This window comes from Carcharhinus amblyrhynchos, chromosome 26 (assembly GCF_965287045.1).
Source record: "Carcharhinus amblyrhynchos chromosome 26, sCarAmb.v2.hapA, whole genome shotgun sequence".
Classification (NCBI taxonomy): domain Eukaryota; kingdom Metazoa; phylum Chordata; class Chondrichthyes; order Carcharhiniformes; family Carcharhinidae; genus Carcharhinus; species Carcharhinus amblyrhynchos.
Window position 1 is genome coordinate 40,829,208 of NC_137349.1, and position 27,577 is coordinate 40,856,784.

General features: G+C 41.9%; 1 protein-coding gene across 1 annotated transcript in view; it reads right to left on the reverse strand.

Annotated features, from left to right (window-relative positions):
* Positions 1-2,164: 2,164 nt before the first annotated feature.
* cherp (calcium homeostasis endoplasmic reticulum protein) overlaps positions 2,165-27,577 on the reverse strand; it is a 77,407-nt gene continuing 51,994 nt past the window's right edge. The window contains exons 13-19 of the mRNA XM_080213228.1: positions 23,862-23,948; positions 22,063-22,152; positions 17,021-17,173; positions 12,697-12,810; positions 7,819-7,913; positions 7,069-7,254; positions 2,165-5,663 (exon numbers count right to left, since the gene is read on the reverse strand). Of these exons, the coding sequence (XP_080069354.1) occupies positions 5,626-5,663; positions 7,069-7,254; positions 7,819-7,913; positions 12,697-12,810; positions 17,021-17,173; positions 22,063-22,152; positions 23,862-23,948 (763 nt within the window). The 3' untranslated portion in view covers positions 2,165-5,625. The remainder of the gene's footprint in view (positions 5,664-7,068; positions 7,255-7,818; positions 7,914-12,696; positions 12,811-17,020; positions 17,174-22,062; positions 22,153-23,861; positions 23,949-27,577) is intronic.

Below are 27,577 nucleotides of genomic sequence, written 5' to 3' on the forward strand. Positions count from 1 at the left end.
CCATCTTCACACCACCTTTATCTACTTGTATCTATCCTAAGCTGCATCAGCCTTTTCTGAAACTCTTTTCCTAAACCTGCTCCACTCAAAACTCCTCTCCTTGAATGTATCTTCGACCAGCTCGCCCCTTAGCTAATATGCAAGTGTTCCACTCTGAATTTGATTAGTCTTTTGATACAATAATTTTATCAATAAAATATAAAATTTGTGATAATACCTCACCAAAACGGGTGTTCTTCATGTCTGAAACCAGATATTGAAAATCAGTAGCTATTCTGTCACAATCAGCATCGGAAACTTTGAACAGATTCTCTGTTCCCGATAAGATTAAGTGCACTGTTTCCAATGCCATCCTGGTTGATAGAAGTTAACTTCATTGCAGAACTCCTCCTGATCTCAAACCTCCATTACTGCATGGACAGCAAGTCCAGGATTACTGCCTAACAATATTAAAGATGGGAGATGAAATGGGTTGACCACTGTATTCTCTTTTGAAAACCTAATTATATTCGTTAGCAAGTTGGGTGGAAGCAGCAGCGATTCTGAAACTACAATACTTAAAACATGTTAACAAAGGAAATTATGGTTTAAACAGAATAACAAAAGTGCTTATTGGATGGGTCTTAAAAACGTAAGAACTAGGAGCAGGAGTTGGTCATCTGGCCTCTCGAGCCTGCTCCACCATTCAATAAGACCATGGCTGATCTTTTCGTGGACTCAGCTCCACTTACCTGTCCGCTCACCATAACCCTCAATTCCTTTACTGTTCAAAAATCTAACCTTGCTTTAAAAACATGCAATGAGGCAGCCTCAACTGCTTCACTGGGCAGGAAATTCCATGGATTCACAACCCTTTGGGTGAAGAAGTTCCTCCTCAACTCAGTCCTAAATCTGCTTCCCCTTATTTTGAGAACATGCCCCCTAGTTCTACTTTCACCTGCTTCTATCTTATCTATTCCTTTCATAATATGTTTCTATAAGATGTCCCTCATTCTTCTGAATTCCAGTGAGTAAAGCCCCAGTCTACTCAGTCTCTCCTTATAAGCCAACCCTCTCAACTCCAGAATCAACCTAGTGAATCTCCTCTGCACCCTCTCCAGTGCCAATATATCCTTTCTCAAGTAAGGAAACCAAAACTGTACACAGTACTCCAGGTGTGGCCTCACCAGCACCTTGTACAGCTGCAACATAACCTTGCTGTTTTTAAACTCCATCCCTCTAGCAATGAAGGACAAAATTCCATTTGCCTTCTTAATTACCTGCTGCACATACGTACCAGCTTTTTGTGATTCATGGACAAGAACACCCAGGTCCCTCTGCACAGCAGCATGCTGCAATGTTTTACCATTTAAATAATAGTCCATTTTGCTGTTATTTCTACCAAAATGGATGACCTCACATTTACCAACATTGTACTCCATCTGCCAGATCCTCGCCCACTCACTTAGACTATCTGTATCCCTTTGCAGACTTTGTGTCCTCTGCATACTTTGCTCTGCCACTCATCTTAGTGTCATCTGTGAATTTTGACACACTGCACTTGGTTCCCGACTCCGAATCATCTACGTAAATCGTAAATAATTGCAGTCCCAATACTGATCCCTGAGGCACACCACTAGTCACTGATCGCCAACCAGAAAAACACCCATTTACCCCCACACTTTGCTTTGTTAGTTAACCATCCTCTATCCATGCTAATACATTACCTGTGACACTGTGCACCTTTATCTTATGCAGCAGCCTTTGGTGTGGCAGCTTGTTGTATGCCTTCCGGAAAGCCAGATACACCACATCCACAGATTCCCCATTGTCCACTGCCCACCAAATGTTCTCAAAGAATTTTCGTAACCTCTCATGATCTAACAATACAGATGATTCATTTTAATTTCCTGTGTACCCCTGGAGTATGAATCTCTATCCCAGAACAAAAACCTGTAATTAAATTCTCCACATCTTTGAACCGGTAAAATTACAATTGATCAAGAGTAGCTTGAAGTATCATCCTCACGAGGGCCACTCTTGATTCCTTTCTCCCTGCCCATTTAATCTGAGGCTGCATCAGTTGTGTGTCACAGACAAGGCAAATTATCCAATTGCCCATCCCCCCAACAACTACGCATTGGTCGAGTGCCACACTTTAATAATAAATAATCTCCAATCGCACTGGCCAAACAGCAGAAACACTTTAATAATCAGGTTAATTAACTAATGCACAGGCACAGATAATTAAAACCATCCAGAGTACAGCCCTGTAACCACACAGTATTGAAGATTCATTTCCCAATGAATTTATCCCAAAGAATGGAAAACGTCATTGGTTGTGCTCGAGATAAAAGAATCAGTACTAAATGTCTACAAGTACAAATAGTTCTAATGGAATGACCTTTCACTTTATTTGGTGCTCATTGATCTGCTAGTTCATAACACATAGGCACTCATTCTGTGATCCAGCTAACAATATATGTCTTTGTGATTGAATCACCTCAAATAAAAATACAGAAGAAAAAAAAATCTTTTCTTATCTGGGCCAGCATATTCCCCCACTTATAAAGGAGCTGTAACAGTTTGTAGCTGAAAATCTTCAGGGAGATCACAGATTTGCATGTTAATATTCGCAAATCTTATTAAGTTAGATTTGCAATTGGTGCTAGTTATGAAACATGGGCACCGCAATAGATCAAGTCAATGAGTGAATCACTACACCCTCAGCTCTTTGGTTGCCAATTTGTCAAAGTCTTGCCCCGCCCACCCCCCCCCCCAAAGTCATTACAATTCTAACCCAGGCTACCACTCAACTTTTCAATAGTTTGGATCTGGGCATTCTTAACTGGACTTGTTATGATATATAGGGCAGTGAGTTCCCAGGTTTGATCAGTGCTGGGTTAATAGATTCCACTTGGGAAAATGGGTGGTGCTCTGGGCTAGCAAGAGGCTTCCCACACTTGATTTCTCTTGAGCATATGTGGAAAGGCTATTTGCCACACCGCACATGAGCCCTCTGTGAAATAACAAGATGTTTTAATTTGTCAAAGGCACTGTAGAAATACAAGTTGATTTGTTGTTGACTTAGATTTAGACATAAAGATAGATCCTCCAGTGAGATACCAGCTGGCAGTCAGTGCAAATGAAACAAATGAAATCACTGTCTGAGGTGAGGGTGAAAATCCCAAGAAGAATTCTTAAACATCCTGAAGGACATTACTGGGAGTTTTAATGGTAGTGTTAAAAATAGTTCTTTTTCTGGATTGTTAGCCATCCCCAATGCGTAAAACCCAAAGTAAAATACTGGTGATGTTAAAAATCTGAAATAAAAGCAGAAAATACCTAGCAGCTCTGGAATTCTGTCTTCCTATTTCTCTTCCAGCAGTAGCTGCCAGATCTGCTGAGAATTTCCAGAAGTTTATTTTTTAGGTTGAATCCCATCAACTCCCAAGAAGTTGATGAAATGCCCAATTGTTTGTTGGTTTTAATATAGAGGCTAAAGTCTCAGCTCAGAATAAGCTTCTGCCTGATTATCCCAACTAGGAAATGTTGCATGGATCATTATCTGAATGGCAGACGCACCAATTTCCCCTTTCTCCTGGTCCCTCGAGTCAGGTTGTGTGCCCAATCACCAGCAGTGCCCTGAAGATCTGCCTGGTTCACTTGTTGAAAGATTGAATTTTTATAAAGGGTTGGCTTGGTTCCACCCTCCAATAGTATCACTGCATTCGGATCACTTGGTATTTCCCTTCTTCAAGGAGAATTGGTACTTGCCAAGCAACAGTAAGATTTTAGCAGCAATTTCTCTGGAATGGAAGAGAGATAAGAATGTGGAAGTTGCTACCAAAGGGAGTATCTGAAACAAATACATTCATAGGGAAGCTAGATAAGCAGACAAAGGAAAACAACAGAAGGATATGCTGGAAGGGTTAGATAAAGAGGGCTAGGAGGAGGCTCGTGGGGAGATGCTGGTTTGTGTGCTGCAGTTTCTAAGTGATCTATGATCGCAGTATTGGCACATACCATATCCCAAGAACAGCAACTTCTTGTAGCTAGGCCCTTGGTATCTATCACAAGCATTGATCATTTTACATTTTCTAAGCAGCAAGAACAGGAAACATGTTGAGGCGGTAAGAGTGGGACAGAAAGTGGAAGAAAGATCTCAGGCTTCTTCTCACAAAAAGAATTGCTCTTCCAGCTGGAACAGTGAATTTTTGCAGAACAAACTTGCACTGAAGGGTAATCCATAAAGAAAGGAGAAGGAAAATCATTTGAAAAAGTACCAGCTATCTTGCTGATTATATGTAGCTTGGTGCAGTGTTTCAGCATAGAGTATTAGATGGTCCACACTTTACTATGCAGACAAAGAAATAATCTACTTGCACATATCAGCTTTATTTTTAAGGGTAAAAATTTGGACCAGCAAATGGTCAAGAAACAACAGTTATTATTAGATTAAAAGGTCATTTAATTGGCTGTGATTTCTTATTGGCAGTTTGATGACAAGTACATTGCTGTACCTGAACTCTCCTCGCCTCACTCACCCCACTGTTAGCTGCACTATTGCTGCAAATTCCATGTGAGTGCCTGACGGGAATGTTATAGAGAAATCCACTTGTTCTACATGTTCATGGATGGAAACAAGGCAGTAGAAAGAAAATATGGGCATGTCACAAAAGGAATGAGCGTTGAGGTAAAATGAAGGTCAGAGCACTGATCATATAGTATTGCCCATTTGGAATCCATTGAGATGTTGGCCTTCAGATGCCCAAGCATGAGGTCCTGTAATTCCCTCCCCAAATCTCTTTGTATTTCCACACACTGCCCTCCTTAAAAGTTACGTCTTTGAACAAACTTTTGATCACGTCATAATGTTTCATGTGGCTCATTATCACATTTTCTTTTACAACACGCCTGTGAAGCACCTTGGGCTATATAAATACAAGTTGTTGTTGTTTCTACATAAACGGAACATGTAATTTTTTTTCCTAGAGCAAGGACTATTTTCTTGACATCGAGCTGGAACCTAGTGACCAAACTCGAGGTCTGCACAATAAACAGAATGCATTTAGTTAAGGATTTACTGATCGAGAAACTTTACTCCTGCAGGTCAGATGAACAGATTAAAATGGTTCACAAAAGTCATTACATTAGATCTAGCCTGATGACTGATCAAACAAGAGAGTGCTAACAATCTCAACCTACCTCTCCGTAACCAAACAAAAAAGGGCAAGTGAAAATATTTCAAGACTTCCGAGTCCTTCCTTAGTACACAATGGAGGAGACAGTCAAAATGTCCAATTTTAGGCCAACAGAAACATTTATAATTTTTCAGTATAAAAATTCTCATCCTATCACTGATGCCTACTACTCTGTACTGCTTCACTTAAAAAAAAGATATAGTGGGAAAGACATCATTGTATAAGCAGGTACCCCAAAGTGAAAATGAGATTATGACATATTCAATCTACATGAAAATTCATTAGGGTTTAATCTTTTCTCGAGTCCCAGCCCTGAAATACTTGGGTATATGAAGCCTTCTGTAATCGATCAATCCAGCAGTGAGTAGCTTGGGTTTCTAAGTCCTTATTGGGTTATGGGAGTGATGCAGAACAAACACAGCTCCATCTTCTCATGCACGTTTCACTCGGGGGGTGGCTGCTCCTGTATTTCTTTCTTCACTGCAATAACAGAAAAATATTAAAAAGCAAAACAAATATTCTCCTATTGAATTAATTGGTGACATTAATAAATTCTATAAGGGAATATGATTCATCATCGAAGATTACTACTTGAAAACTGCATTAAACGCAATTTTGTTTAATTTGCCAGTCAATCACAGGTCAATTTTACTAAATATGTCATCGTCCTGTTCAGTAAGATAACAATAATCAGCAAAGCTTCCTGAAACAATCAATCACATCAGTGAATCGAGGATGGTGGTTATGTTATAGAAGAGTCGAGGCACCATTTGTTTACAGTACAGGATGCATTGGTTCAAGCTGCTGTTCAAACACTTGGAAAGGAGAAAGGTTTGACCTTGAAGATTGACATTTAAGTCAAATTTCTTGCATTAAAAAGCTCCGTCTTGGTGGTTCCTGCTTGAAGTAACGTTGGAACAGTGGAAGAAAAAGCTTCCTTGCCAGTCAGCCGAAATTGAATTTTGAGAAGGGAGGCTAGCTTTTGGTTTATACCAATATTATTTGAAGAAAAGGCTTGAAACATTTGAGATTTAAAAGCGAAGGACAGTTAATGGATGAACTTCTCTAGGAAATGAATTTTCTTGTCCATCAACAAAAAGGACATCAGCCAGTCAGTACCTGAAACATCAGGACTGATAAAGGAGAGATTCAAATCAAACACCTTCGATGTTTGGATAGAAAGCTTGGAAGGTCAGGAGTGTTCGGCATCTAGAGCTGTATAATCTTGAAACTGAATGTGCAGACATGACACAAACCAGGGAACTGATATGGTCAATCACATGGTTAACACCAGTATGTCAACACGGCACGAAAGAGTGAAAACATACACTATTATTATTTAATTAAAACTTTTACTCAAGGTTCTGACACGTGCTCTGTTGAGGCAATAAGTTTCATGAGAGCACCAGGATGGGGCTACACACACTGGTATCTAAATTACTGAAGTTAAAGCACTGAAGTACATAAAAGTGGAAATTCCAAATTCAGACTGAACATGCAAAATATAAATTTCTCACACTGGGAAAGAGTACATGGGAGCTATTAAACTCAGATAATGACTTTTTGACATACGGAAAGTACAGAGGGAAAAGGAAGGTTTGAACCATAGTATTTGTCATAAGTTTGACAATTATACCACGCAAGACAAATGAGTAGAGATCTGCAAAATGGTTATATTAAAACTGATACGATGACAAATGTGCTTTAATCTGAAAAAAATGCTCCTAATGCCTCAAGGGAATGCCAAGATTCACTTATTTCAGCACATCTGCAACCTGTTAAAGATCATATCCTGCACAGAAAAAAGTAACGCAACTCAAATTTCAAAGCAGCGCAAGTGTCATCTCAGAATCACAAACGGACAGGATTCATTCATGCAACTTACTTTCATCTCTTGCTTTCATGCGAGCTATGAAGGAGTAACTCTTATTTCTTCGATAATTCTCATAGGGATCGTCGAGTGGGACCCCTACTCCTTTATACTGGTCCCACTTATCACGGATCTCTCCTCCTTTGATTGGATCCTGAATACCCTGCTCTTTTGCCCCAAGTCCTCCTGATCCGCTCCAGCCTAGAACAGACCAACACAACCAAATGATTTTCTACTGACTACACAAACCTTAGGTGCCCCCACAGTGGCTCATGAACCCTGCTACCCAGCCTGTGAAGCTCTGGTGACTGTAGGTCACATTGCTGCTGACATTATTTACTCAGCCAGGTTTGACAATCTGCATTTTTCTACTGAAATCTCTAAGTTAGCTTGAAGGAATGGCTCTAGGTCTCTGTTCATCCAAAATATTTATTTAATTTTACAACACCTGGTTGGTGTTCTTACTGCTATAAGTGGCTTTTTGAACAGTACCTACATTAGATAAAGATTTGAATACCCTGGGACATGACCACTGTTGCAGGTTTTGTGAGTAACAACTACTTGAAAACCACTCCCACCTGTGAGAGTCTCTCAATAAACTAGGATACTAGACCTGTATTTTGCTTTGGTGACACCATTCTGACAAATAAATAATTTTGGGGTCCCCCCCCTCTCCCCGATTAGAGGTAATAATATGAGACATTGAGTAACTTGCATGGAATTGCTGTGAAAATCATGACTATGAGCAAAATGACTCAACCATACCCATCTTCATTAATAGCTGATGCCCTTTGTTTTCTTCCCCCAGTCTCTGATCAGGAGTGAGGGTGACAGGACCACCTCCAAGGCCTGTTGTGGAACTACAAGAAAACAAGACATTAAATTAATCCTAATGAAGAGTTTCCCCACAGACAATCCTTGTGCAGCAGTGGAATAACTTGAAAGACCCTTTCATTCTTGTGGAATCGCAGAGTTAAGCAGCTACTGGAATAATTGACTGCTGGTTGATAACCGAGTTGAGTTATGCATTGATGTTTTCCTTTAAAACTCAGCAACTCTCTAATGACATCTACCTGTTGCCAGGATTGAGAAATATAGGATTGCCGGATCCCAAGCTTTGTTCGGAGAGAATCATCATAGAACCCTACAGTGCAGAGACGGGCCTTCGGTCCATCGATTCTGCACCGAACACAATCACACCCAGGCCTATCCCCATTTCATACCCACTAATCCCTCTCAGCTCCGCATCCCTGGACACTAAGGGGCAATTTCTTAGCATGGCCAATCAACCTAACCCACACATCTTTGGACTGTGGGAGGAAACTGGACCATCTAGAGAAACCCATGCAGACACGAGGAGAATGTGCGAACTCCACACAGACAGTGGCCCGAGCCAGGAATCGAACCCAGGACCCTGGAGCTGTGAATCAGCAGTGCTAACCACTGTGCTACCATGCCGCCCTCTCCATCAAAGAGCAGGGACCACTCGAGAAAAGTGGGTAAAAGCCAAGGTACTGATTAAAGATCATTAATGATGAGCAACGTAACACACAAGTCTCATATTAAAAAGCAAGTGTCCCACACTAGGTCAGACCTGCCAGGAGTGAACTAAATAAAGGGAAAGGTTTGGAAATACCATCTTGGATGTGTGGGAACGCTAGAAAGGGGTTTCTTTTGAGAATGTGAGTATGGTTGCTGATAATTGGTACATAGCTATGGCACAGGAGGAATTTATGAAAAACAATTTAAGAGATAGATATACCTCAACAGAATCAACTACCTGGATACTATAGAATGACAGAGGGGGAGTCCACCCAGGCTCATGGAGATGGCCAAATGTGTAATATTTGGTTTGCAAAAACCTGTTGGTACAATCTCCTTTAAGACATGATAGGCAGTGAATCTTAACTCACTTACTGTTCTTTCTGTACCAAAGGCTATTGTAGGAGCAGTTTTCTGAAATCTGAAGCTGAAAGTTATCACTTACTCCCTCACAGGCACCTTGGGAAGTGACAGCAGTAAACCAAACATTATATTTCAGGCAGTTTTAGTCTCTCACTTTGGACATTAATATATTTTACAAATACTGCTTTATCTCCCAAGTACTACTGAGATAAAAGGAAAATATGTTTCTTCTTTTAACTGTTTCTCAGTTTGCCTTTCACTCTTTTTGTCTCGCTCTGTATGGGTCACGTATTTTTATCGACAACCTTCCTTCTTTCTCCTGCAACTCTGATTCTGCATTTTTTTAAATCTCTTTACATTTTGAAACTTCCTTTTGACTTATCCACTCGTTTTCTCTGTGTCTCTCTTTCCCTCCCTTCTTTTCCTCTCAATCCATTGAGTCCTGGAGGCAGACTGATGGCCAACAAAATGATCTCCTCTCTCTTTGGGTACAAAACCATTTTTTCACAATGCATCTCAGTAATTCTGAACAAAAGCAAAATATTGTAGATGCTGGAAATCTGAAGTAAAAACAGAAAATGCTGGAAAGACTCTGAAGGTCTGGCAGCATCTATAAAGAGAGAAACAGATTTAATGATTTGAGTCTGTATGACTTCTTCAGGGCTCACTGAAAGCTTGTTCCACCAATTAAGAGTTATATGGACCTGAAACGTTAAGTCTGTTTCTCTCTCCATACAGGATGCCAGACCTGCTGAGTTTTTGCTGCATTTTGTTTTTTCATTTCAGTAAGCCCAAAGTTCCTTCCAGAAGAACCTAATCACCATTCTAATATTTCAATAAAAGATTGGCAGCAAGGTGGCAAAGTGGTTAGCACTGCTACCTCACAGCATCAGAGACCCAGGTTCGATTCCAGCCTTGAGTGACTGTGTGGAGTTTGTACATTCTCCCTGTGTCTGAGTGGGTTTCCTCCAGGTGTCCGGTTTCCTCCCACAGCCTGACAATGTGTAGGTTAGATGGATTGTCCATGCTAAATGCGCAGGGTTATGGGGATATAGAGGTTTATAAAATAATGAGGGGCGTAGATCAGCTAGATAGTCAATATCTTTTCCCAAAGGTAGGGGAGTCCAAAACTAGAGGGCATGGATTTAAGGTGAGAGGGGAGAGATACAAATGGGTCCGGGGGCAATTTTTTCCACACAGTAGGTGGTGAGTGTCTGGAACAAGCTGCCAGAGATAGTAGTAGAGGCAGGTACAATTTTGTCTTTTAAAAAGCATTCAGATAGCTACATGGGTACGATGGGTATAGAGGGATACGGGCCAAATGCAGGCAACTGGGATTAGCTTAGCAGTTTTGAAAAAAGAGTGGCATGGACAAGTTGGGCCGAAGGGCCTGTTTCCATGCTGTAAACCTCTGTGACTCTATGATAGGGTGGAGGGGAAGCCCTGGGTAGATGATCTGGAGGAGGGAACTGAGTGTATGGTGTCGAAATTTGCTGATGACACCAAGATTGGTGGAACGGCAAATTGCGCAAAGGGTGTGGAGAGTCTGCAGAAGGATCTAGATAGGCTGGGCGAATGGGCCAGGAAACGGCAAGTGAAATTTAATGTTGGCAAGTGTGAGGTGGTCCACTTTGGTAGGAATAATGGTAGGAAGGACTATTACTTACGGGGCGAAAAACTGCAGCAGGCGACGGTGCAGAGGGACCTCGGGGTCCTTGTGCATGAGTCGCAAAAATCCAGCCTGCAGGTGCAGCAGGTGGTCAGGAAGGCTAATTGGATGCTGGCCTTCATAGCGAGGGGGATTGAATATAAAAGTAGGGAGGTCTTGATGCAGCTGTATAGGGCATTGGTGAGGCCGCAGCTGGAGTACTGTGTGCAGTTTTGGTCGCCGTACTTACGCAAGGATATTTTGGCCTTGGAGGGAGTGCAGAGGAGGTTTACTAGGCTGATACCGGAGTTGAGGGGGTTGAGCTATGAGGAGAGGCTGAATAAACTAGGCTTGTACTCGTTAGAGTTTAGAAGAATGAGGGGAGATCTCATTGAGACGTATAAGATGATGAATGGGATGGACAGGATAGAGGTGGAGAGGCTCTTCCCGCTCAGAAAGGACAGTAGGACTAGGGGGCACAGCCTCAAGATAAAGGGGGGGCGGTTTAGAACGGAGTTGAGGAGGAACTTCTTCACTCAAAGGGTGATGAATCTCTGGAATTCTCTGCCCGTTGAAGTGGTGGAGGTTGCCTTGCTAAATATTTTTAAGACGCGGGTTGATGGGTTTTTGATAAGCGAGGGGATTAAGGGTTATGGGGAGAGGGCGGGAATGTGGAACTGAGACACGACAGATCAGCCATGATCTTATTGAGTGGCGGGGCAGGCTCGAAGGGCTGGATGGCCTACTCCTGCTCCTATTTCTTATGTTCTTATGTCAGACAGTTGGCGCATAATCAATGGGCTGAATAGCCTCCTGCGCTGTAGGAATTGTAGGGATTCTTGGGATAAATCATAGGCCAAAAGCTTCTCTGCATCATTCTCTCTGTATCCTGTCTGGAACATCATTCCAGGAAGGATCACCCTGTTCCTCCTCTAAACTAGCTGGTTATTTGTATTTTTTAGGCAAGTTGGACAATGGTTTGAAAGAGGCCGAGTGAGGGCTGCTGATCCCAATGGATTCTTTCACTAAATGCTCCAAGAGGGCTTGTCCATCCCTCGGGCTCTATTATCCAGTTTCAGTTGGCTTTGGTTACAAGTTTTGACACAATCTTGACATAAGGTGCCTTTACACTGTCAAAACGAAGAGAATCCACTATGCGGCACGAGAACAACTTTAGCTCAATGCTGGAAATAGTCAGCTTTCGTGTAGCTGAAATTCTGTGGGGGAACAGGATCATGATAATGTTTCATTTGAAGCATTCCTTTGAAGAAAGCAAAATAAAATTGCAATCCCAAAAAAGAAAAAAGCCAGCATCAAAACAAGAAAACCCCGACTCTTTCACTACAATTATCAGCAGAATAAATTTCAGACACACCCCTACCCCAGTCTGATGCAGAATCTTTGCAAACTTTTTCTGCTTGGTAAGCAGATGAAACAAACTGCTGCCAAGTCTGCTGGTCCAGGCCAGTTTCCTACATTACACCAGTGACCACATTTAACAGTACTTCATTCTGGGAAGTGCTTAGCCTGGAGACTTGAAGGGTGTTCTTTTAAATGCAAGTATTTTTGCTCTTTGAGAATGCAGTATCCTGTCCGCTGGAGTGCAGTCACTACCCAACTTTCCACTCCTACTTCTTCAACAACTCCCCAAATTGGTATTCAGCAATGGGACAGGAGGAATATATAAAAAAAAATTTAAGAGGTAGATATACTAAAACAGAATCAACTACCTGGACACAATAGAACCACGGAGCTGGAGTCCACCCAGGCACATGGATAGAATTCCCACTTCATTAATAACTTCCCAAATAGACCACCCTCCAATATCTTAAACTACAACAGGTTTAATTTCTTGAGAAACTGAAGCCATGGCTCAGAGAATGAATAAGGTGAACAAGTTTCTCTTTGTACTTTGTAGCTGTGGCTTTTGTTACACACGTGGAGAAAGGGGACAAGGACAAACGCATTTGCGAACAAAGTCTTTATCGCTCATTTGCAACCAATCATCCATGGACTGTTCTCCATTATTTATCCTCTATCATGTTGCAAAATCCTGTAATAGATAACACGCATCAGTCACATGCACTTACGGTGGAGTCTGGCTCCTTGATCGTGATACCCGCCTCTTCCCTGGTGAAAAGGATCGTGACCGTGAGCGAGAGCGTGAGCGAGACCTGCTCCGAGATGATCTTGACCTGCTGCGACTGAAAGAAGACAAAGAAGTTTTTATACAAAAATTACGTTTTAAATTTTAAAGTTAAACTTCAAAAGTTTGTGTTGGTGTGCAGCAACACCCTTGTTAACAGTCCTTTAGCATGTCCTGACGGTCAAGTCTGATGGCTGGGGTACAAAACACTGGGGGCAATTCTCCCAGCCCACTGCTAGCAGTGCAGCAATAGTGGGCTGCACTGCTGGCCAGCGATTGAGAGGCTGGTACTGTGGGGTAACTATGCATGCGCCAACCTCGACACAGAGATTGGCACTGCGCAGTGGCCCACTCGACACTATGCTGCCACCCTCTCCAAGGGGAATAAAGCTCCACCACCTGATTTATCATTAGATTCACAACAGGGATTTCTGTGATGCATAGAGTGTGGGAAATTCACTTTGAAACTCCTGCTGAAAAAAACCAGCAGAACTTACTTCAGTTTTTGCGCAAATTCAACACTTAGAACTTTTTTGGGAGACTGTCCCTCTTTGTGTTATGAACAGTCACCTCAAGGGGATGCAAACTGATGATGGCAGCTATACAACGTGATTGGGCACAACTCTGGGAGAAAGATATAGTGTAAGATAATCGGTGAGTAATAAAAAAGGAAAACAGTCAATCAGAAAGGAGAAAATACTGAGGCACAAACCTCCTCAGTTGACTAATGAGGAATGCTGTGTTTCAGATGGGCTGGAATCCATGACTAATGGGAATGCCAAGGAGAAACCACAGAAAATCCTACATTAGCTTCTGTACACAGATCACAGGCAGATGGGAGTTGAACAGTAGTTGGATCCTAGATCCTAGTACAAAGGGAGTAGTCCCAAGAGTTCCAAGTCGGGGAGAGCACTAATTGCTCAGAACACTGAAGGGAGTGTTACAAAAGTATATTACAGACCTGTGAGCTTGTATATGGATATGACTAATTTAGTTAGACTGAAGGTACTTGGCTGCAGGGTTAAAAACATCAAAAAGGAGTTTGATGTGAAAGCAAGTGTTCTGAATTGAGAAGACCATGGGTGGGAACAGTAAGCAGCATGAATGGAAATTTGCATTAGGAAGATAAGGGAAGTGACTTGCAGTTAACCCACTGTATTTCAATCAGAATATATATAATTGGAGGAAATCATAAATGAAACAAAGTATTAGGCTTACAGTTACCCAAAAGAGGTGGTCATAAAAAATACCATGAAAGATCTGTAAATTCTGAGAAAAGGAACTTCTAAAGGAAGGTAAAACAGTAAGAATTAAAGACGAAAGAGAAAAAAACATTTAGAGAGAGGTTGAAGATTGTGTCTGTGGGTGTGATTAAGAAACCTAAAGCAGTGTGTGATTGAAACGGCTCTGTGAATAAGCACTGGCCATTGCCCTGAGGGAAAAGATCTTGGAGACAAGCTTTGGTCCCAATATTGAATGAGGAAGAACAAAAGCCTGAATAGGACTTGCTTCATGTGCAGGAACAACAAAGTTGTGTTATTACTAGAATTTGAGATTAAAATTTGAGCTTAGGTCTGAGTTGATTAGTCGGAAATTGTTTGGGAAAACGTAGAAAAATTGTTAACTGTGTAAGTGGAATCTTGTGTCTTTCAATGTGCTTTTTTTAAATAAATGTTTTCATTTTTTAAAATCTTCACAAAAGGTTTGAAATTCTTTCTTCTGTCTTCAGATATCTTTGCAGAAAATACAAATTGCAAATCATTGTGATAGCTTGTTCAAGTTTCCCTTTGTGATATGGGTAGCCTGGCCATATCATAACTAGAGCACTTGTTAGTCAGACTGCCTGATATCTTCATGTTGCAATTGTCGTAGTTTACAAGTTAGAAGTGAAAAGTGGCAAAGAAAATCAGTTAAAGGAAAAAAAGTTTAAAAACCACACATACTAGATGTGAAATGATGCAAGAGTTACATCCCCTCCCTGGAATGACAGTGTGTCAATACATCACTCCCTGTGTCTGTCCTGCGGGAGAATGTCCTTTTCTGCTTTCAAGTTGGTCATTTTCTCCTACTGACGTTCATCATTACACTAAACCTTCACTTCAATTGCATTCTGCCAAGTTATTACCACTCAATCACACTGCAGCAAGAAAACATTTCCAAGATAGAGGCCCTCTGTGTGGGTCTGTATCATTTAGAATATGACAAATGACAAAAACATATTTAAATAAATGTCAGAGACAAAACTAAACTGTATAAACGTAACATGAGAATCCTATTAGGCCTTATTTACATCTCTAGTTTCTGGCACATGCATTTCTCCACAAACCCATTTCCCCACCTGTTGAAGCCTGGATAACACATCTTTGTAAAGTAACACGCTGGCTGTGAAAAATCCAGCGAATATGCCACAATGCAAATTCTTTGCTGTTGTGTGGAGTTTTTCATTACGCACTAGTAACAGGGCATTAGCCACTCAAAGGTATTAGAGCAAGGAGCGAGCAGCAAGTAGAAAATACACCATAACCTTTCTAGCCCAGAACTCTGAAATCCAGAAATCAATAGTCTGGAATTTTTTTTTCCAGCCAGTCCTGCAATTCACAGACCAACCACTTGTGGTGCTGATAGTACATTATTTTAATGAAGTTTTTTGTATATGAAATGCCTGTTGCCGGTTTAGTTTTCCTGCACCGTTTTCTATGTTAACTGGGAAGTTGCAGGAACAGACTGAAACAGGTCTGTTTGTGTTTCTGCATTCAGTACTCACTGCAGAGAAACGAATATCAATTATAATTGAATCGGCACGAGTGAACACGGTCAATACAATTCAATGGAAACTTTAAGTGAAGCTGTTAATATTGTGGGATCAGACTGGTTGAGAACAGCTTCTAGCTTTATTCTTACAAGTTTATTTGGTAGCACGAGCTTTCGGAATGTTGACCCTTCCATCAGGTGAGTGAGTGGAGGATTGGGTTCACAAACAGGGCATATATAGACACAGACACAATTTACAAGATAATGATTGCAATGCCAGTCTTTACAGGTGCAGACAATGTGAGTGGAGAGAGGGTTAAGCACCAGGATAGTTAGTGAGATTTTGCAAGCCCAGGTAAGTCATGGAGGTTACAGATAGTGTGACATGAACCCAAGATCCCGGTTGAAGCCATCCTCATATGTGTGGAACTTGGCTATCAGTTTCTGCTCGGCGATTCTGCGTTGTCCTATGTCTTGAAGGCCACCTTGGAGAACACTTACCCGAAGATGAGAGGCTGAATGCCTTTTACTGCTGAAGTGTTCCCCGACAGGAAGGGAACACTCCTGTCCGGACTTCAGCAGTCAAGGGCATTCAGCCTCTGATTTTCAGGTAAATGTTCTCCAAGGTGGCCAAGTTCCAACTGATAGCCAAGTTCAGCACAGATGAAGATGGCTTCAACTGGGATCATGGGTTCATGTCACAGTATCTGTAACTTCCATGACTTGCCTGGGCTTACAAAACCTCAGTAACTGTCCTGGCTTGAGACAATTCACACCTCTTTAACTTGTGCTTAACCCTCTCTCCACTTGCATTGTCTTCACCTGTATAGACTTGATTACCTGCTAAAACCGGCATTGCAATCATGTAAATTGAGTCTGTGTTCTATATATGCCCTGTTTGTGAACCCAATCCTCCACGCACCTGATGAAGCACTCCGAATGTTTGTGCTGCCAAATAAACCTGTTGGACTTCAACCTGGTGTTGTGAGACTTCTTACTGTACCTACCCCAGTCTAACGCTGGCATCTCTACATCATAGCTTTATTTTTAATTTCAAGAGAGGTCTTGTGTTTTGTCCATCACACTACATATATTAGCATTAAAGGTGCAGGTTTAATGCAGTTTCTTCCCACAGTCTGAAAGACATGCTGATTAGGTGCATTAGCCATGCTAAATTCTCCCTAATGTACCCGGGCAGGTGCCAGAGTGTGGCAACTAGGGGATTTTCACTAATTTCATTGCAGTGTTAATGTAAGCATACTTGTGACATTAATAAATAAACTGAACTTAAAAAAAAAACATAAACGTAATAGCAATGATCAGGGTAAAATTGTGTCTGTGGAAATCTCTGTATAAATCAGGACCTACTGGAATTGATCAGCTCAGGCCCAGGTTACGAACCTATGGCTGGCTCACAGAGTTGAGGTTAGGCATTCTAATTTCACTCCATAATCCAGAAAGCCTTGATCTGAAGCATTCTGGATTGGAGAGGCTAGAGTGTATTTTTTTGCCCTTACCTAGAACGTGAACCAGAATATGAGCGCGAATGCGAATGGGATCGAGACCGCGACCTTGACCTGGAATAAGAGCGGGAGGAGCGTGAAGATCTTGAGCTTGAGCCAGAGGATGAACGCCTGCTCCGCGATCGACTGCGGGATTTTGATCGCCCACTGTGGAAAAAAAATGGCTCGAGTCATTGTCTGGATTAAAACACAAGTACATTTTCAACTTTTTCCTATAAAACTTTCATTAACAGTTCCTCAGTCAGCAAGAATGGGAATTGAACTGCAATCAGCTTTATTATAAACATGGACGCATTACAATTCAATCATTGCACGTCACAGAATCGCCATTTGACCCATCGAGACTGCATCAGCTTTCTGAAAAAGAGATTTCAATTCCTTCCGGAATACCTCGATCAGACAAGATGGGTTTTCATAATAATCCAGCAGCTTCAGAGTCACCATTACAGCAAGGTAGCAGACACTTGGGAACATCAAACCTGCAAGGTCCCTTCCAAGCCACACACCACCCTGACTTGGAACCACACCGAATATCTCTTCTTGGTCACTGGGTGACAATCTCCATAACAGCACTGTAGGTGAATGCATAATCACGCAGACCACAGAGGTTCAAGGCAGCAGCTCACCACCACTTTCACCAGCAATGCCCACATTCCATTAAGAGAAAATTAAGTCTTGTTTAACATTGTAATTGCATTCTTGAAAAGTACGACTTCAAATGAAACACGCTGAGAGAGTGAGATTTTCCCATTATTACCAATTGTAAATAAGGGTAGTTAGGAACCTTTCTCATTAGAAAAAACATCCATTCCGCATTCATTTTATTCAAAAACAGAGACAGAAAGCATGAAACTACAAGCCAATTAGCCTACTATCTGTCAGACTCCAAATACTCTCTGGGTAAAAACATTTTCCTCGCATCACTGTTATTCCTTTCATAAATTATTTTGAATCTGCGCCCTCTAGTTCTTGATGCTCTCGTGAATGGAAAGTTTTTCAGTATTTACCCTGCCCATGCCTCTCAAAATCTTGAAAAGCTCTATCAGCCTTCTTTTCTCCATGGTAAAGAGTCCCAATCTCTCTGATCTACCCTTATAGTCACAGCTCTTTATCTCTGGAATCATCCATATGGATCCCCACTGTACTCTCTCCAAAGCCTTCACATTTTTCCTCAAGTATGGTGCCCAGAACTCCACCAGGCCTAACTAGTGTCTTATCCAAGTTCAACATGACCCCCTTGCTCTTTTATTCAATGCCCCAATTAATAAAGCCTAAGATACTATATGCTTTATTAACTGCTCTGTCATCATCAATGACTTATGCAGCAAGACCCGAACAATATCCAGGCTTGGATTGATAGTGGCGAGTTACATTTATGTGACACAAGTGCCAGGCAATGACCATCTCCAACAAGAGAGGATCTTTGATATTCAATGCAATTATCATTGCTGAATTCCCCACTATCAACACCCTGGGGTTCCCATTGACCAGAAACTGAATTGAACTAGCCATATAAAATACTGTGGCTACAAGAGCATTTCAGTGAGTAACTCGCCTCTTGACTCCCCAAAACTTCTCCAATATCGACAAGGCACAACCTAGGATTGTGATGGAATAGTCTGCACTTGCTTGGATGAGTGCAGCTCCCAACAACACCATTCAGGACAAAGCAGCCTATTTGATTGGTATTCCCTCCACATTCACTCCCTCCACCACTGACAAATTGTGGCAGCTGTGTGTACCAACTACAGGATGCACATCAGGTTCCTTAGGCAGCACCTTCCAAACCCGTTAGAAGGACAAGAGCAGCAGATATCTGGGAACACCACCACTCGGAGATTCTCTTCCAAGTCACTCACCATCCTGACCTGGAAAAATATCACTGTTTCTTAACTGTTTTTGTGTCAAAATACTGGAACTCTCTCATCAATAGCACTTTGGGTGTACCTATACCTCAGGGACAAGAGCTGTTCAAGAAGGCAGCTCACCACCATCTTCTCAAGGGCTAAGGATAGGCAATAAATGTTGGCCTAACCAGAATGCCCACACCCCATAAATGAATTTAAAAAATACAGATTTCTCTGTTCCTGCACCTCCAATAAAGTTTCTCTCTGTTTTATAAATTGAGTCACACATTGCATTTATATTTTTGTATTGGGAACAGCATCACCAAGTTGCACACCACCTTTACTCAGGAACACATCACTGTTTTTTCTGTGACGTTGGGCTAATCTGCAAGAGTTCCCTAAACTAGCACCAATGTAGAAAGGAAGAGGCTGGCTAGGGTGAACGTTGGTCCTTTAGAGGATGAGAAAGGGGACCTAGTGGTAGGGGATGGGGATATGGCTAAGGTCTTGAATAACTTTTTTGTTTCTGTCTTCACGGAGGAGGACGTGAATAATTTGCCGGGTGTTAGCGATGGAAAGGTGGTAGGACTGGAGGGTCTTAATGACATTACTGTTACTAGAGAGGTGGTGCTCGACAGACTGGAGGGGCTGATTGTGGACAAGTCCCCAGGACCGGATGGAATGCATCCGAGGGTTCTGAAAGAAATGGCGGAGGTGATAGTGGATGCCTTGGTGGTTATTTTCCAGACGTCGCTGGATTCCGGGGAAGTGCCGGAAGATTGGAAAACGGCTAATGTTACGCCGTTGTTTAAGAAGGGTGCCAGGCAAAAGGTGGGGAATTATAGGCCGGTTAGTTTAACGTCTGTGGTAGGTAAAATGTTAGAATCCGTCATTAAGGAGGAAATTGCGAGGCATCTTGAAGGGAATTGCTTGATAGGGCAGACGCAACACGGTTTCATTAAAGGGAAGTCGTGTCTGACAAATTTACTGGAGTTCTATGAGGATGGGTCTAGGGCAGTGGATAGAGGAGAGCCGGTGGATGTGGTCTTTCTAGATTTTCAGAAGGCGTTTGACAAAGTGCCTCACAAGAGGTTATTGCAGAAGGTCGAGGGACATGGAGTTGGGGGTAGGGTGTTAGCGTGGATAGAGGATTGGTTGTCAAATAGGAGGCAGAGAGTGGGGGTCAACGGGTGCTATTCGGATTGGCGGTTGGTGACTAGTGGAGTGCCCCAGGGGTCGGTGCTGGGGCCTCAGCTATTTACCATTTATATAGATGATCTGGGGGAGGGAACCGAGTGTAGGGTGTCGAAATTTGCTGATGACACCAAGATTGGGGGAAAGGCAAATTGTGCAGAGGGTGTGGAGAGTCTGCAGAAGGATCTAGATAGGCTGGGCGAATGGGCCAGGAAATGGCAAATGGAATTTAATGTTGGCAAGTGTGAGGTGGTCCACTTTGGTAGGAAGAATGGTAGGAAGGACTATTACTTACGTGGCGAAAAACTGCAGCAGGGGACGGTGCAGAGGGACCTCGGGGTCCTTGTGCATGAGTCGCAAAAACCCAGCTTGCAGGTGCAGCAGGTGGTCAGGAAGGCGAATGGGATGCTGGCCTTTATAGCGAGGGGGATTGAATATAAAAGTAGGGAGGTCTTGCTGCAGCTGTATAGGGCATTGGTGAGGCCACAGCTGGAGTACTGTGTGCAGTTTTGGGCGCCGCACCTGCGCAAGGATATTTTGGCCTTGGAGGGAGTGCAGAGGAGGTTTACTAGGCTGATACCGGAGTTGAGGGGGTTGAGCTATGAGGAGAGGCTGAATAAACTAGGCTTGTACTCGTTAGAGTTTAGAAGAATGAGGGGAGATCTCATTGAGACGTATAAGATGATGAATGGGATGGATAGGATAGAGGTGGAGAGGCTCTTCCCGCTCAAAAAAGACAGTAGGACTAGGGGGCACAGCCTCAAGATAAGGGGGGGCGGTTTAGAACGGAGTTGAGGAGGAACTTCTTCACTCAAAGGGTGGTGAATCTCTGGAATTCTCTGCCCGTTGAAGTGGTGGAGGCTACCTCGTTAAATATTTTTAAGAAGCGGGTTGATGGGTTCTTGATAAGAGGGGGGATTAAGGGTTATGGGGAGAGGGCGGGAAAGTGGAACTGAGCCACGACAGATCAGCCATGATCTTATTGAATGGCGGGGCAGGCTCGAAGGGCTAGATGGCCTACTCCTGCTCCTATTTCTTATGTTCTTATGTAGAAGTTCCACAATAAGTACTTCAGCAGGCCAAGGAACCACCACCACCTTCTCAGGGCATTAGAGATGGGCAATAAAAGGCAAGCTTGAATGTCACCCAAATGCTGATAAAGACACCTTCTACTGAGAGACAGAAATCTCTAGTTCTGTACAGGATTCAATCAAGCTGCACAAATGGAACAACACTGACTTTGCTGAGGTACACAGAATTCACGACAAATGAATCTGGGGCCAAATGAATTCTGAAAGCACATACACTTAGTATATTTGGTAAGTTTATGGCAGATTTCTTCCTTGGTCGAGAGAGTCCTCAAAGGCAGCATTCTTAAAAAACAATCGCCACAAATCCATACATAAAGCTTCCCAAGTGCATCTACGTACACTTTATTGAGATTTTATTTTGAATGGAAAATGACACAAAAATAGGCACATTTGTTCACCAAAGTGTTCTCTGGTCATTAAAGACACTCAAAAACTACAGCTGAAGTGTGAACATGGCCACTGGGCAAGGACAGGGCAAGCTTTGATAATCAACCATCCCATTGTCAAATAAGGCTGCTGATAATGTAGCTGTGACATGAAGAACGATCAACTGGCGAGGTACTGGAGTGCACATGGTATCCAGGGAATGACGTTCTCAACCAAGGAATCAAAGTATTGCGGGGAGGGCAGGAGAGGTGCTGAGAAAAATGATGGAAAAATAACAAAGACTGAAACAGCAAGGATGTTGGCTGCACACCCCAGATGGATTTAGTCCACTTTCTTTAATCATTTGCCTGATTCATTCCTAAATGTTAAACATGGTTGTTGCTTTAATTATTAGCCTGGTTGTGCATACCAAAGCCTCTCAACCTCTCTGGGTAATGCCTTTTGACCTAAATCTCCTGTTCAATATATTGTAAAATATACAGAAGGCCACCGGACAGAGTATCGCGTTTGTACTAACCGTTTCTCCACTTTGGCTCCACTGCTGGTCTCATGGGGTTCTGAACGGGGTCCTGGTTTCAAAGTTCCAGGTGTAGCTGTGTTTGGACCCCTGTATAGCAATCATTGGACAAACAGGATTACATATTACATTATCAATACTGCGCAAGTATATGGTTCAAAGTTACATAAAAACAAGTATCTTTCTAACACCATTTCCCACTGGTCCCACAACTGGAACTTGAAAAAAGAGAGACATTTTAAGGATTTTACAATTTAGGGCAGGAAAAACATTTTAGAAGAACAAGCAATATAAGGAACTGGGAACAATGTCCTTTTCCCTTGACGCCAACTATCCTCCCAACAATTAACCAGGTAAACAGTTACTGAAAACCTGCACTGATAAACTGATCTCAGGATACAATCCTGCTGATTCTCAGGTTAAATAGTTCTCTGTACTGACTATAATACATATTCTTTGTAGCTAGAAACAGCCTACACCTGCAGTTTCCCTCAGTAAGAATCAGCTACTATTCAGAGATGAATCTCTTTGCTTGGAATAACTCAGTAATAAAAGGAAAACCCCTTTATATGATAGATTGCAGATCAATCAGTCATTTTCATGACTCAATCCAGGAGCTGTCTCTTCAGTTTGGAAAATGACATTCCATTATTTGAGGGATGGAGAGAAAACTCAAACAACTTCAGATCGATGAGTGTAACATCAACTGTGTGGAAATTGCTGGAATCAATCAGGCACTGGGTGCTGAACAAGTGGGCAGTTCACTGGAAATCAAAACAAAGGTGGATTTTTGAAGGATAGGCAATGTTTTGACTGACCACATTGAATTTCTTGAGCATTTACACACAAAAGATTGTTAGAAAAAAATGTAAGTACTTGGAATTATGACATTGGTTGGTCACTGGTCAGGAGGGAGGTAAACAGGAAGTAGGGGTAAAGGAACTCAGCTTTCTACCTTATACAGAAAGAATAAATAACTTGGATGAAGCAATAGCAGATTGCATTTCCATATTTGCAGCTATACCAGGAAGAACAGTAAATTGTATAGATGGCTACAGATGTTACAAAGGGGCATAATCAAGTTAAGTGAGTGGACAAAACTGTGGCAGCAAAGTACTTAAGGTGAGGAGGTGCAAAGCCACCTAGTTTGGACCAATAGTATTTTTTGAAGGGGGATTTTGTTTTGGCACCAACCTTCAAGAAAAAGCACGCAGTGTAGATTGATTAGAACAATTAGAGGATTAAATTATAAAGGGCAATTTGTATCCCTTGAGTTCAGAAGAATGAGGGGTGGTCTAATTGAGATATTGAAAAAAAAAAGGAATTTGATAGGGTAGACACAGCAGAATTGTGTCCTCTGGTGGTGATTCAAGAACAAGTTGGCATGAACTTAGTTCAGAGCTGGACAATACAGAAGGTAAATCAGAAAGCAACTTATAAATCTGGAATTATCTCTGGAAAAAACAGTGATTGCCAGTATGGGGGTTGGGGGTGGGTGTGTGTGTGTGTGTGTGCACACGTGTGTGCTGAGATTGCCTCACTTTGTTAGGTAAGAGTAACAGGGATATTGAGCTAAAGATGGCAAAATGGGTTTGAGGTGTAGATCAGCAATGTTTTCACTGAATGGATCAAGGAGTTGAATGAGATTTCTGTTCCTATACCTTTACTCATTAACTGGCATCATAGGTAGCTCACACAATGAACCACAAAAATAAAATCAAAGAGATTTTGATTTGACGAGTTATATAGGTTTTAATCCAATTTTCAGTCCCACTTCTCCTTTCCAAATAAACACTCACCTGTTCCTCTTTTCTTGCCCCTTTTTCCTCCTGGCTCGCATTTTGGCTCGGAAAAATTCATACAGTCCATTCTGTTCCCAGCCTTCGCTGCACAAGGAAATCAGCATTTAATAAAATGAAATAATTCTATTGGCAAGATATTTAACCCATAATCCACAAGCACAGATCTTGCTTATTTTCTTTGTACTTCAATAATTTGGATAAGGCAAACATGGCAACCCTCAGGGAGGACTGCAGGAGATTGTTCACAGAGCAAGGAGTAGGCAGACATGTGGCAACTCAAGTCTAATGTGGATAAATGTGAAGTTATGCATTGACAGTAAAAGTAAAATTCTCAGTCAAATGGAAGAACAGAGAGATTGATGAATTGTTGATATGGGGATTATGCAACCATACAGCACAGAATGAAGCTATTTGGCGCATTCTCTCTGTGCAGGCTCCGTGAAAGAGTTATCCAGTTAATCCCACTTTCCCATAGACCTGTAATCATTTTTATTTCAAGTATATATCCAATTTCCTTTTATTGATATCTAATATTTAAAAACAGACTGCCATAAGAAAGAAAAGTGAGATTTTATTGAAGGATACACAATGCAAAAGTGGTCATACTGTAACTGTACCAACACTAACTAGACATACTGATGTACTGTAGTTAACACTATTATAGAAAACACGTTGGAATGCATGGAGAAGCTACAGTGTAAACTTAGGCGTTTGGTCATGCAGAACTTGAGTATTACTGAAAAAGACGTTGTAGCAGTGTGAAACAGCTAGCTTCACCTGCTCAGATTTTTTCGATGTCTTGCCCTTCCAGGGTAACCTGAGATAGAGTGGGCACTTTTCCGAGCTGGAGGTGATGGCCTTAGGCCCATTCATGAGTTTATGTAACATTCAACACAAAATAATTGCTCAGGGTAACCATTATACTGCAGTGTATTATTTTTGCATCAAGCTTGCGTGGTGAGCAAATGGTTCAGGCCCTATTTAGGAGGTTGCTGATAAGGTCAATTTCATTATGCATTAACTGTAACAATCCTGATCAGTGAATGTATGCCTGTGGTAGAATGTGAGAGAGGGCCCCTTGGCAGCTCTCTCAATATCATGGAAAGGGAATTCATTTGATTGCTCCAGTTTGAAGGTGAATTTCAGTGCAGGATGGAGTCCATTAAATCATGCAAGGAAATGATTACACACTATGTTGGGTTATAGAAGATTAAATAGCAGAGCACTTGGAAAAAACAGTGGCAAAATTGGTTTATGAAAGGGGATTCATCCTTGACAAATACTGGAATTCTTCAAGGATATAACTATTAAGAGTTGATGAAAGGGAGCCAGTGGATGTGGTTTATTTGGACTTTCAGAAGGCTTTCAACAAATCCACACAGAAGAGATGAGTGTGTAAAATTAAAGCGCATGGGATTGGGGGTTTATTGATATGGATAGAAAACTGATTGGCAGATAGGAAACAAAGAGTAGAAATAAACAGGTCTATATCTGAATGGTAGGCAGTAATTAGTGGGGTATCACACTGATCAGTTAGGAACCCAGATATTCACAAAATATACTTATTGATTTAGTTTATTATTTCCAAATTTGCAGATGATACAAAGTTGGGTGGGAGGGTGAGCTGTGAGGAGGATGCAGAGATGCTTCAGTATGATTTGGACAAGTTGAGTGAGCGGGCAAATGCATGGCAGATGCAGTATCATGTGGATAAATGCATGGTTATCCACCTTGGTAGCAAAAACAAGAAAGCAAGTTATTATCTGAATAGTTATAACCAGACAGGAACGTGCAATGAGATCTGGGCATCCGTGTATATTCGTCAATGAAGATACTGCAGGTACAACAGGTAGAAAAGGCAAATGGTATGTTGGCCTTCACATTGAAAAGATTTGAGTATAGGAATAGGGATGTCTTACTGCAATTGTATATGGTGTTGGTGAGGTCACGTCTGAAATAGTGTGCGCAGTTTTTGTCTCCTTACCTGAGGAACAATGTTCTTGCTGTAGAGGAGCAAAAGTTTACCACATTGATTCCTGGAACAATGAAGTTTAGAAGAATAAAGGTGGGTGGGAACTCTAATAGACTAGAGAGGATAGATGCAGGAAGGATGTTCCCACTGGCAGGGGAGTCCAGAGCCACGAGTCATAGTTTAAGGATACGGGAAAAATCATTTAGGACAGAGATGAGAAGGATCTTTTTCATTCAAAGAGTGGTGTGATAAGCCTGTGGAATTCACTACCACGGAAAGTAGTTGAGGCCAAAACATTGTACCTTTTCAAGAAGGACTTAGATTTAGCTCTTCGGGCTAAAAGGATCAAAGGATTTGGGGGGAAAGCAGGAACAGGCTGTTGAGTGGTATGATCAGCCATAATCATAATAAATGGGGGAGTAAGCACAATGGGCCGAACAGCCTACTCCTGCTCCTATTCTCTTTGTAAATATAGCAAACCTATCATCCACACATTCAAAACATGTAAGTGGTAGGAGGTTAAGTGTCAATCCATCGAAGAGACATTTCTCATGGAACCCAACAAAGAAGTTTGCAAGAGCTAAAAAAGTGAGTTGCCCAGTTCATTAGCTCAGTGAATACAATTATGTAATTATGATGCAATTATGGCAAATCTCAATCGTCACAATATAGTGCTGCAGCCCAAATATCTATGGCTTCCTTACGTGGTATATTAGTGAATAGGTTAGCAACGTCAAAGGAGCACATGGACACCACATGGGCGCTTTCAGCCCTGAAAATTGCCCAGTCTATTGCAGATTACCCTGGAAGGGCAAGGTATCGCAAAAACTTTAGCAACTGGTAAAGCTAGTTGCCTCATGCTGCAACAATGCAGTCACAACACAAATGGTTTTCACCATTAAGAGGGTGCTGCTGTCAAGCCACAAAGTCATCCTCCCGATCAAACAAAATCACACCAACAGTAAGGGGATATGTTAATTTCAGTGCCAATGTAATGCTAGATATGTAGACCATACAATCCAAGACTAGCGGATCATATCAAATAGCATATCCCTTCTGCTGTTCAGCGTGCTAGCTACAGATCATACCCAACAGGCTTATACTTACAGAATGCAAAATACTGTGTCCAGCATTAGATACAATTCCACAATTGGGCAACATTTGCTAATTAGTCCTCATTGTGCTAACAATTATACTGACAACCAATTTAGGATTGTCAACTGGTGTGACGTATTTGTATGTACTGGAAGCTACGTTTTTTAACACAAGGCCCTGCTCTTTGCAGTCAGAAAGAACATATACACTTATTCAATTTGTTTCAGCCAAACAAATTATGTGACAGCCATTTGCTGGTTCATTCCACATGCAATGCCTGGATCAGAGTCAACTGCCTGGTTTAAATTTGAAACAATGCTCAGCAGTTTACTGTCAGTCACCATCAACTGCATTCACCATGGCAACGCTTCTACCAATCAGAATCCACCTGCCAACCAATGGGCATGTTCTTCTCATCCAGTAAAAAAGGTAAAGTTGCCATAGTCCCAGATGACCATAGGCACCGACTGGTGGTAATTTAACCTATGGAACACCACACCTTGGGTGAGGGGCAAGGTTAAGAAGGTGGAGCCTTCATGAATAACCTCAGCCGGTACAAGACCCGTGCGGTTGGTGTCGCTAACCAGCTGTCCAGCCATTTGAGCTAAACTGACCCCAGTCTCCTCATCCAGTATAAAGTTGTTGT